This window comes from Alosa pseudoharengus, unplaced genomic scaffold (genome assembly GCF_046254945.1).
Source record: "Alosa pseudoharengus isolate Yale_2024_CS ecotype anadromous, Long Island Sound unplaced genomic scaffold, YU_APseudo_1.1 YU_APseudo_1.1_scf_4, whole genome shotgun sequence".
NCBI classification, from domain to species: Eukaryota; Metazoa; Chordata; class Actinopteri; order Clupeiformes; family Clupeidae; genus Alosa; species Alosa pseudoharengus.
The window spans coordinates 19,762,058-19,773,265 of record NW_027468774.1 but is presented as its reverse complement, the minus strand read 5'-3'; the positions used below and the strand labels follow the sequence as shown (position 1 = coordinate 19,773,265).

Below are 11,208 nucleotides of genomic sequence, written 5' to 3'. Positions count from 1 at the left end.
ATATCCTTAATTTTCCTGTCGTCCAATTACATCTTTCTTTTTTCTATTACGGGTTATTTTCATCTAGTAAAGTAACATCATGTAGGAATTCTGCTTTTTGTCAATTTTTAACATACTGGTACCCAATTTGTTAACGCTATGGGAGTACCCAATTTGTCTAAAACCCAACTAAAAGGGTGATAGATTCCATTCTCCTTAGGGTAAATCAATGTGGCAACAAAATGAGTGAAGCCAGTGAATTAAGGTAAAGGAAATACATTGTATTGTATTGATATAAAATACTGATTTTGAACCACACAGACCCATGTGTCTGTAAGGATTGTATTGTCTCATTATCTGAGTCCTGAGTTCCATATGGCAAGACCTGGGTGCCTACCCAAGTCAATGTGTTCCTATTTGTCAGGCTTCATTTGCAGTTAACAAAATACAAAGGTCATGTTTCACTTCTGATCATTAGTAACTAGTGGCTGTATTGCTGTCTCCTCACTGACTACCACTGAGAGGAAAGGATGAACAGGTGCAGCTCAAAAAATTAGAATATTGTGGAAAAGTCCATTGCCTTGACAAGACAGAGATTGAAGGCTCAGATTGCCAGTGTTTTGACTGAATTCACTGATTAGAGCTCTTCTCAGGTTGACATTTCTGTATTATACATTCTTTATGGTAATATGTTGAGTTCAAAAACATAATAATCAAGATTAAAAAAAAAAAAGGCTTGAAATATTTAATTATATGTGGATCTAAATGATATGACTGTTTCACTTTTTGAAATAAATTACAGGAAAAAAAAAATCCATGATATTCAAATTTTTGGAGATGCACCTGTTAGTTATCTAAGCAAAGAACTGGATAATGTAGCATCTTGGGAAATATTCTCTTGGCTCATATCGTAAAAAGGCACCTTGTAAAGCAGAAATGACGGCAATCCACACAAACAACATAATTCATGTGTACGTTTATTGGATGCAAGTCTGATAAAAGGTAAGCAGGGAGGAACATCTTTCTGTGTGTGTGTTCCTCCCCTTGACCTTTGTCAGAGCACAGTCGTCTCCGGTCCGGTCTCCATTCTCCTCTGGTGCGAGTCACGTGGGGCACCGCGGTGAGGCCCACCACCACCACCACCACCACTACCACGGCTCTGGTGGCTGCCACTTCCCCTGCCTCTGGCCCTGTAGCCCCTGTAGCCCCTGTGATGGTGCGGGCCTCTCGTAGGGTCTCTCGGTTCTCCTTCTCGGAAGTTCCTGTCCTGCCACTGGCCGAGCGGTTGCCCCTGGTGATGCGGGCCGAGCGGTTGCCCCTGGTGATGTGGGCGTTGCCTCCTGCCATGCTGCCAGTAGCCGCGCCCGCGTGGCCTTTCTGTCGACGCCGTCTGCCTGTGGGCCTTGACGTCCTCTGTAGTGGACTCCGTGGGTTGTAGTACTGGGTCACTGGTGAGACATACATTTGAATTGCCTGCCTCTGTAGATTCCGGACCTTTAATGGCTGCAAGCTTGCCCTCATTGGTGGTTTTCACTTCCTGTTCCTCTGGGTCACCACAGCTACCTGTATCCACATACGTTCCATTCAAAACCATCGTGTCGCCCCTCACATGGTCATGGTTATGCTTCTTAGAAGCAAGGGAGAGCTTAGTGAAATCCGGCATGGCCTCCGGTATCCCAGCATGCACCTGGCCACCTCTTCCCCTCCTGCCTCCTTTGTTGTGACCCCGTCCTCTCCTGCCGTAGTGGCCTCTCTGGCTCCCGTGGCCTGGGTACTGGGGGATGCTGGGCTGGGGGATGCTGGGCTGAGAGATGGGTGCTGGGGTCTCTAGTGGGGTGGGAGGAAGATCAGAGGTGCCACTGGCGGGATCGCAGGTCTCAGAGGGGCCCTGTGGTAGATGAGCAAAATATTTAATATTAGCTGCTATGTGGTCAATAGAGGAAAGAAATGCCAGGCAGAATACAATGGTGTGAGTCTCACCTCATTAATATGTATCAGGAACCTGTTGGACTCCACCTCAGGGTCAATGATCCCGCCCCTCTGACGCTGACGTTCCCAAATCCTCTTCAGTTCTACCCATTTTTGCCGAAAGTCTGCTCCAACAACTGCTCCAGCCGTCTGCATTGTAAACAAGTGATAAAGACACACCAGGTCTCACTTAACTTCCCAGAGCTTAGACTAAGTGAATTGACCAGCGCAGATGAAACTGAAGCAGACAAAGATCTCCATCACACGGCTGTCAGGGTATGACTAATTTGGATAACTAGAGTCTCACGCTAAGATTACCATAAGATCCATCACGCTTCCTGAGGTCATTAATGTAGGCTTAAGCAGATACGCTTCATTTAATTAAATTAGTAACGGTGTTGTAATTTCCAAGCCACAGGAAGATTTCTAGACAGCTCCTTGTGGTTCCAGACAGGCCCATCTGCTTACAGTGCCACCATGTGGCCGACAGTCTGCTGCATCAGGACAGCTCATGAGTCATGTGAACTTTTACCTCAGGGGACGCGGGTGCAGGAGAAGACAAAAGGGCATCTACGTCACAGGCAAGTGGCTCCCGGCACACAGGACAAACCACTGCCAGCTCCTACAAGAGCAATGAGAGAGGAAGACAGAGAGAGTATTATTTGTATACATATACGTATAAGAGAGACAGACATTATGTGAAGTGATGAAGTGTTAAGGAATGTTTTGGTGCAGCAAAAGGTTGTTGGCAGTAGGGGCATACAGCAAAACTGATCTCTGTATAAACCATCTGTATTTGGTTGACCCCAAACACCATCTTTGTGTAAATGCTTTACTTTGACTAACAAGTAATTTCAGGTATGTGTGACCTGGGTCAGAACGGATGACTCACTCTCGTGACACTGTGTGCGAGTGCACTCATTTTTAAAGGTGACAGAGAATCAAAAAACGTTTTACCTAGTCTTTGGTGAATAACGGTAGGATACCCGCATTCAAGAACATACGAAAAGAGCTAGATATTTTGAACATCTCCGTTTCATAGAAACTCCTCTTTTAGAAATGTTCGCCAGAAATTGGGCCAATCTGAACAACGGATACATATTATGTAAAATGTCTCTCACTCCCCCCCCCCCCACTCTCATTCTATTTCCTCTTTTGCACACACCCACCCTCCCAACCCCATATACGGCAAGCAGATTGCAGCAGTGTTCACAAAGTTCCGAGGTGTGCCCTTTCAGGCCGTGCAAGCGGTGTGCAAACCTTTCATTCCCACTACATTAAGATAGGGCATACTGAAACTTTAGTAAATACAGATGTATTTGTACATCTGTATGGAATTGTATAAAGTGTACTGGTTGTATTTCAGCAACATACTACATTTTCTCTATCTATGGGCATGCGAACACAGTTTCCACATGAGCACCTGGTGAGTGAGGAGTGGACAGTGGTCAATCTAATTTCAACACCTAGCCTACACTAAGAAGGTTGGTCTAAAGTGATTGCATTGGCGGTCTTACAGTAGAAATATATAGTAAGCTTTTATTGGGTGAGAAAGTTTAATGATGGTGTATGTAGTGCCCTTCTCGTTTGTGTGTCACTCTCAACTCGTCAAATGTGGAGGCATGGTTAGAACCCTTGGCCTCAAACTTCAACGCACGGATTACCCCCTTGGCCAAGCTTTAGCTGAATCAGTTGTTGCCAAGTTGTTGCCATGCTCACGTTAAGATGATGGCACGTCGGCATCTCTGCCTTTAGTTTGTGAATATGTTTCGCCTGGTGTGAAAACATGAAAGTAGCCTACCTAGCTGTCTCGACACATTGGTAATGGGAACCATTTGTAACGTTTTGCCCAATATTGTCCAACTTTTGTCCTAAGACTCTACAAACACGTTTCGTTTTTTAACACAAAACATATAGGCTAAGCATCAGCCTTAAAGTGAGCCGCCTCTGTCTATTTAGATTATTACAAATAGGCCTAGTTGAAACGGTGCTATTTTCGTTCTGCTCGAACTGTAGGCTACCGTCACCCCAAGACCCAAACAGCCTCCTGGCATATTCATTAGCCTAGAGCAGTGGTTCTTCCAACTTTTTGTCTGGCGACCCCCCAAAAAACATGGGCCAAGTCTCGCGACCCCTTTCTCTCTAACCGGTGGAATTTGGTTTCGAAATGTTGTGAGATGGGCATTGGAAGCAGAGCCAGAAAATGTCTCCTCTCATAGGTAGGCTATGTCAACATCAAAGCATTATGTCTATGGCAGCCTTTGACTAAAAACCTTTACCAAAATGTCTTTAATCCAGACTGCAAATCATTTCGCGACCCCTCCAATATTTTTGGCGACCCCCAGTTTGAGAACCACTGGCCTAGAGCATAAGGCTGAATCTGTGAATGGGCCATAGCTGTAAGAAGTTGGTTTGTCCGTGTTCCGAAGCCGGCAAAGTTACATTCTTTTCAGTGGCAGCAAAAGCACCCAATCAGTGTCAAGTGCTTGCATTTCGTAATCGAGTTACCAGTTAAGCCCAAAAGGACGCCAAATAGGTGCAAAACCACGCATTGAAAATCCCCCACCCTAACATAGCTTTCTGTCAGAGGTTTTTAGGAAGCTTCTAAGGCATTACAGACCCACCCAAAACGTTGTTGTCTATATGTCACATCACAGAACAAGGATAAATACCCCGTTCAAAATATTCTATGTCACCGTTAGCTTCCAAAACTAGGTTTGTAAAGAAAATAAAGTTGGAGATCCCCTCCGCAAGACCATGGCAACAATTTCAGAAGACCTTTCTAGACTCGTCACCTCTCACCTCCCCATCCATCCTCCCCCGACTCTTGTCCTCCTCGATCTCCTTCTCCCTCTCTCTCAGCTCCATCTCCGAGTGGCTGACGTAGCGGCCCAGGCAGTGCGAGTGGAAGTAGTGATAGCAGGAGGTCTTAGTAAACGCCTCTCCATCCTGTCGCCCAAACACACGTGATGCTGATTAGAGGCAGAGCGAGGGCATACACATGTATTATCAGGAGCAGGGCTGAGTGTAAGTAAGTAAGTAAGTAAGTCATTTTAATTTATATAGCACATTTCTTTCCAAAGTGCTTCACAATAAAATTGTGTGTGTGGGGTAGTGGAGAGAGAAGAATAATGTAATCATAACGCCGGACCTTAAATCCATAAAGACAGATGACACAGTTCCCATGGGGAATATTACTCTCCGTCAGGATCTCTTTGGCCTTCTGTGGGGTGAGAGAAGAAGACAGTGAGTCTTTAAGTCCCAGTGGGAGAATCTAAGGACAGACTAAATGTAGGGCTGATGAAGGCCCAGGGACACCAGTGGGAAAGTATGGGGAAAGGCAATTGGACAGACATTTGGGAGAGGACTGACCTCGATGACCTGGTACAGCACTGGTGCTCCTGGGCAGGATTCTGCCTCCATCTGCAGACATCTCTGAACACTGAGATGACCACAGAGGAAGACACATAGGCCATAAGTCACTTTGCTGCTTTGTCAAGGACACACTCATTTTTACTTTTTGGATATCACAGATTTTTAGTCAGGTGTTTGTGAAGAATGAAATTCACCTGAGCAGTTTGTCATCTGACAGTCCTCGAGGGTTGTGTATGCTTATGACTGGAGGAATGTAAGGGTACTGCAAAAGAGAGATGAACAGTTATCAGAAAAAGATTCTGATATAAACCAAACGGATAAAACACCTCACAACTGATAAGTAGGCCAAACAAAGACAGATGTCAAGAGAAATAGAGAGAGTAAATTAAATGGGGAAATAAAACATATTTGATAACCTTCACAACCTTTTGATGCTAGTACATAAGAATGCTAAGACTAGAATGAAAAAAAATTACTAGTTGTGAATTTGTGCACAGACAGACCAAGACATAGAGGGACTGAGGAATGCACACAGTGGTAAAATAAGCGAGCAGGATACCTGAGGAGCGAGAGTGAGGGTAAGTGTGAGGCGAACAAACTGAGAGAGAACATCCTCTGCAGTAGAAGGGTAGAGGACCAAACTCACCTCCCACCCTCTAACAAAGACAGAAAGATGCAGCATATTAGAGACACACAAACACAAACAGTACTAGGGGTGTAACGTGAGAGAAAGTGGAATAGAACATTAAACCACATATTGGAATACTGGACATAATGCTCTCCCTTGATGCGCATCATTGTAAATAAACTCTGTTCCTGATTTTTACTATTGGTCTGACTGGGTCTCTATTTCATCTGTGGTATCAAAATGACCATCTAACGGTACACAAAAACAACGGTTTGGTGTGTACCTTGCTTTTAAAGTCACGGTTCAGCTCATTTTCGGTACAATAAGCCTGGAGGTGCATCTAGCCTAACATTTACTGACAATATTGCCCATTTTCAACAGGAATAGTATTTTGAAAATGTGTCAAATGCTTTTTGATTAAGAATATGTGTACCTTGACCTTAAACCCCTAAACAGTACATACATGTGGTCTAGACACTAGAAGACTATTTGATTTGATTATTTTCTGAATTCATTCAGACAAAAGGCAAGTAAAAGATGATTAGCCTAATCATGCAAGTGAGTATAGCAATGGTCATAATTCAAACAACACCCCACCAATGTATATTGTGCAATTCTTTTTTTAATCTCACCCCTTCTTTCTCTGGGTAACTTTCAGCTCATCAAGATAGATTGACTGCAAAACTTCAATCTCAGAATGAACACTGAAACAGAAAGAAATAGATTCGGTTCAGGCGATTAACCTGGCTGTCAATAGCTCAGGCAGCGCTAATAACCTGCCTTTCATACAAAATGGCAACAGAGTAACAAAAGCGATGGCTTCAGCGAATTTTAACAAAGTAACTGCATGGCATAGCTGGCACAGTTACACTGTTACATTGCATGTTTCCGCAGCGACTCAATCTATTCAGACCCTATTTCCACCAATTACAGAAGGACTAGCTAAGACATGTTTGTTTACCAAGACATTTGATTTGTTGATTGACTGTCCAGTGTCCAACTTATCAATCCATCCTGCATCAGTCAACGCTTAAGTATGTTGCTTCATAAAATAGACTACAGATAATGCTTCTTCGCACTTTTATAACGTTATGGCTGTCCGATGCGATATCAATCATGTCATGATCACTTACTTATATGACCAACGTTACTCCGACCTGAACAAATGCCGACGTTACGTCCATTTCCTAAACAGACAGTTCGGTATGTAGCAAAGCATGCATGCTACATGCAAAAGGATAGGTTTAGGTCCACTGACGTTAAGCTAATGTGAGCCCAGTTGGCTTCATTTTAATGATACATATGATTTAACATTATTGACCCGACTTTGGCCTCATACTATTCGGATAACTAATTTTCTCGAGAACATCGGCCTTTCATACTCGTGACACTTCTTTGTGTCACAATCACAAGCTATCCAAGCTAGCACTATATGTTAAATAACATTACATAATATGACACCAGTCAACAACAGTCATAGCTAACCATGCCTCAGTTAAGTTATAGCTAGCTATTCAGTGAACTTTGCTAACTGGCTAGCTATCTGACGGCAGTTCACAGGCCAACCACAGCTAAAACGATTGTCACAAATGGTTAGCACATGTGATAGTCATCACACATGGACACTCATGTTGTTGCTACTATGATAGATGCACGAACGTGATATTACCGTCCTGAAAAACTACTCACTCGTTTTCAGCAGCCATCTTTCTTGAATGATAGGCTTGCTACCTTACTAGCTCGTTGCAAGCAGCTGTCACAAGCTACTACTACACCTGTTAAAACAGCACACTCTTGTGTTACAACAAGAGAAGACAGTGTAGGAAACGCACAGATATGGAACCAGCATTCACGAGAGGTGGCCTAGGCCAGCTTTTGCCATTATATCATGGCGCGGGAATCGTGCCTAAAACCTTCCGACCGTCCATCTGATCAACCAACCGATCGACCAACCGAACGTCATACCACCCGCCTTACTTACATGTATCAGAATAATTGCCTTTTTATAAGCAGCCTACATATACCTACATGAACTTGCACGTATCCAACATGTGCCCAGAATTGTTGCAACATGTAGCCTACTTATTCTGTTGGAACATGATGGATACATGTAGGCTTGTGTTGGAACATGAATACATGTAGGAACACTGTACAATGTTGAAACTTCATTAAATTAACATTCATTAGCCTTTTTGTGTCGTTATTAGTGACAAGCTATTGCTATTGTTGCTTAAACTATTATGCGTAATAACCATCGGCAAAACAGGACTATAACCAATTATCTGCGAGATATGAGAAATGCCATAGGCTGGCCTTACCACATTTTCTCTTTCTTACATCAATAGCCTACTACGTTATGGAATCATATGAGCCCACTTCAAATCTCCAAATATGTGATTATGTATCCTAGCCTATAGGCTAAGTTTAACAACGTTTTATGGACAATATTCCTCGGACTGCAATTTGAATAGATTTTGCTGTGCTGTACTATAAAAGACCTACGGCCATTTCTTAGAGTGGCTTGAGATTAACATAGCCTAAATACTGTAATGTTGACACTAATAAAGATACGTTTATAAGTAGGCTAACAAATGAAAAGTGTTTTCAGCTGAAATGGCATGAAGGCCAAAGGCCTGGCCCTTTGAGCAAAACATCAGCAGACAGAGATCAGTGTAGCAATGCAGACTGCTCTGGGGAACCTGCTTATCCAACTGTGGGTCGCCAGTCGAACTGACAGGTTTATCATAAATTCGCATTTATTTCAATTTGGCTATAGGCTACGATTAAAGTTCCTATGGTTCACAATAGGCCTACTCGCAATATGCTATCGACACTAGTTAACCACAATTTGTAGCCCTACTGGTCATGTTAAGCGTTACTTGCAATGTGAAACTAAAATCTAAGACAGTAGCCTAGAACATTATGTTCTACTGTCTTAGATTTTAGACAAACAGACAAAATGCACCAAAAACAAAACCTCAGGAGAGGTAGCTACACATTTGTTGTTGCATGATAAAGCAATGAACGTGCTGGTAGGCGTTTGACATGACGTTTGATGGATCCACCGGTTGGTAGGAATGGAGGTTTTTGGCATCATTCCCGCGCTATATCAGTGTAGCAATGCAGACTGTTCAGGGGGACCTGCTTATCCAACTGTGGGTCGCCAGTCCAACTGACAGGCTTATCATAAATTCGCATTTATTTCAATTTGGCTATAGGCTACGATTAAAGTTCCTATGGTTCACAACTAGGCCTACTCGCAATATGCTATCGACACTAGTTAACCACAATGTGTAGCCCTATTGGTCATGTTAAGCGTTACTTGCAATGTGAAGCTAAAATCTAAGACAGTAGAAAGTTATGTTTTTAATTTAATTAAGTCTTTAAACATAATTTTCTACTGTCTTAGATTTTAGACAAACAGACAAAATGCACCAAAAACAAAACCTCCGGAGAGGTATAGCTACACATTTGTTGTTGCATGATAAAGCAATGAACGTGCTGGTAGGCGTTTGACATGACGTTTGATGGATCCACCGGATGGTAGGAAGGGAGGTTTTTGGCATCATTCCCGCGCTATATGACATCATTATCAGAAGACTCACTATCTCTATGAATTCTAAACGTGAATGGCTACTAATTCATGGGTTTCATCAGGTCCCTTTCCACAGGTGTATAACATGCAGACTGCATGGTGCTTGATTAATACACATGTGGAAAGGGACCTGATGAAACCTATGAATAGATACAGACGTAGGCCTACTGTATCTATGTAATGCCTACATCTTATGCTTTTTGTAGGTTATTTGTAAGTCCCAAATTTATGCCAAAATCGTGGCATATGGAAACATTAGGACAAAACGCTGCTTTCTCTTTTTCATTTTGTTGAACAGGCCACTTTTTTAGACTACCCCATAGCTGTACGCCTACCTAGACGATTACTAGGTGTAGCCTACACGTTTAGAAACTAGATGTAACGCAGAGCGGTATAAAATATGACCGCACATTCCTGCATATTCTCTCCGCAAAAATAAATCACGTTTGTCAATTTGTCTGCATCTCCTACTCTATCCCCTACTTTTGTGTATGTAAATAAGTGTGTGCATAGTGTGCGTATGTGTGTGTGTGTGTTCGCTTGTGAGTGTGTGTGTGTGTGTGTGTGTGTGTGGGGGGGGGGGGGGGGGGGGGGGGGGTGCGTGTGTGTGTGTGTCTACTTGCCTGCATGTGTGTGTGTGCGTGTGTGTGTGTGTGCGTGCGTTTATGTGTGTGTTTATGTGTGTATGCATGTGTGTGTGTGTGCGTGCGTTCATTTTTAACTATACCTAAAAAATATGGGATGTGTTGACATGGACCCTGGAGACCAACATACAAGAATAATTTGGTCATCCTAGGCCCTATGGTTCTCAAAATATTCACAGAAAACTGTGTCCGGCCATCTATGAATTCCAGGAATTCCATGAAACTTGCATGCATTCAGAGGTTGTCACAATGATTCTACTCTTCAAATTTCATGCCATTTTGAACACATCAGCCTAAGACACCTGCGATTACAATGCCTCGTTTTTGCTTTTTCGTTTTTAACTAGGTGACCTCAGATGAGTGGATATGGGGTGATATGGGATGAGTTGGCATGGACTCTTGAGACCAACACACAAAAAAAGTTGGTCATCCTAGGCCCTACTGTTCTCGAGATATTCACAGAAAACTGTGTCGCAAGAAAAACAATTCTGACTAAACCTATCCCATGTCCCATCTATCCCATGATATAGGCTATACATAGGTTTCTCTTAAACAGGAGGTAAGGAATCCATTATGAAGAAGCTTTTATCTCTTCATGCCTGTTCAGCTGTTTTAACAGCCATAACCAAACATCTAGGCTATTATTAACGGGCTCAGCTGCCAGGCTTCTAAGTTTCAAGATTTCAAAATTACAATATATTTCAAGGTTTTATAAAATAGCCTAGTTATAGCCTTGGGGACAAATTGAGAAGTAAACAATTCTATTTTAAGGAAACCATAAAGATATCAATCAAAAATAAATACCGGAGTGTACCCAGTTTGTCACAGAACAGAAAAGGATGGCATTATCAACTTCTACTACTAAATCTGAATTTTAAGTGTATTAAATCAGGGTTCAAAATCATGAAAAAAAAGTAAAATTATATAATCTGCTCTCAAATGCTGTGCATGGGCAGGATCACTGACTATGCTGATGCTGTGCTGTGCATGTGGGGCAAAAGTGCTGCCCTTCTCACAGT

General features: G+C 42.7%; 1 protein-coding gene across 1 annotated transcript; it reads right to left on the bottom strand.

The window, feature by feature from the left end:
- Positions 1 to 939: 939 nt before the first annotated feature.
- On the bottom strand, positions 940 to 7,713 carry rnf25 (ring finger protein 25). Its single transcript, XM_076265184.1, has 10 exons — positions 7,640 to 7,713; positions 6,583 to 6,654; positions 5,882 to 5,978; positions 5,517 to 5,584; positions 5,320 to 5,389; positions 5,099 to 5,170; positions 4,750 to 4,896; positions 2,480 to 2,569; positions 1,960 to 2,097; positions 940 to 1,867 (listed from the first exon to the last, which is right to left on the bottom strand). Exons 1-10 carry the CDS (start codon positions 7,654 to 7,656, stop codon positions 1,034 to 1,036), a joined length of 1,605 nt encoding a protein of 534 aa, XP_076121299.1. The 5' UTR covers positions 7,657 to 7,713; the 3' UTR covers positions 940 to 1,033.
- Positions 7,714 to 11,208: the final 3,495 nt, after the last annotated feature.

Excerpts from the sequence above, each read along its gene's own strand:
- rnf25 (XM_076265184.1), bottom strand. Across the intron at positions 5,979-6,582 it reads GTTACCCAGAGAAAGAAGGG|AGGGTGGGAGGTGAGTTTGG; the intron begins GTGAGATTAAAA and ends TGTCTTTGTTAG. Across the intron at positions 1,868-1,959 it reads TCCTGATACATATTAATGAG|GGCCCCTCTGAGACCTGCGA; the intron begins GTGAGACTCACA and ends CATCTACCACAG.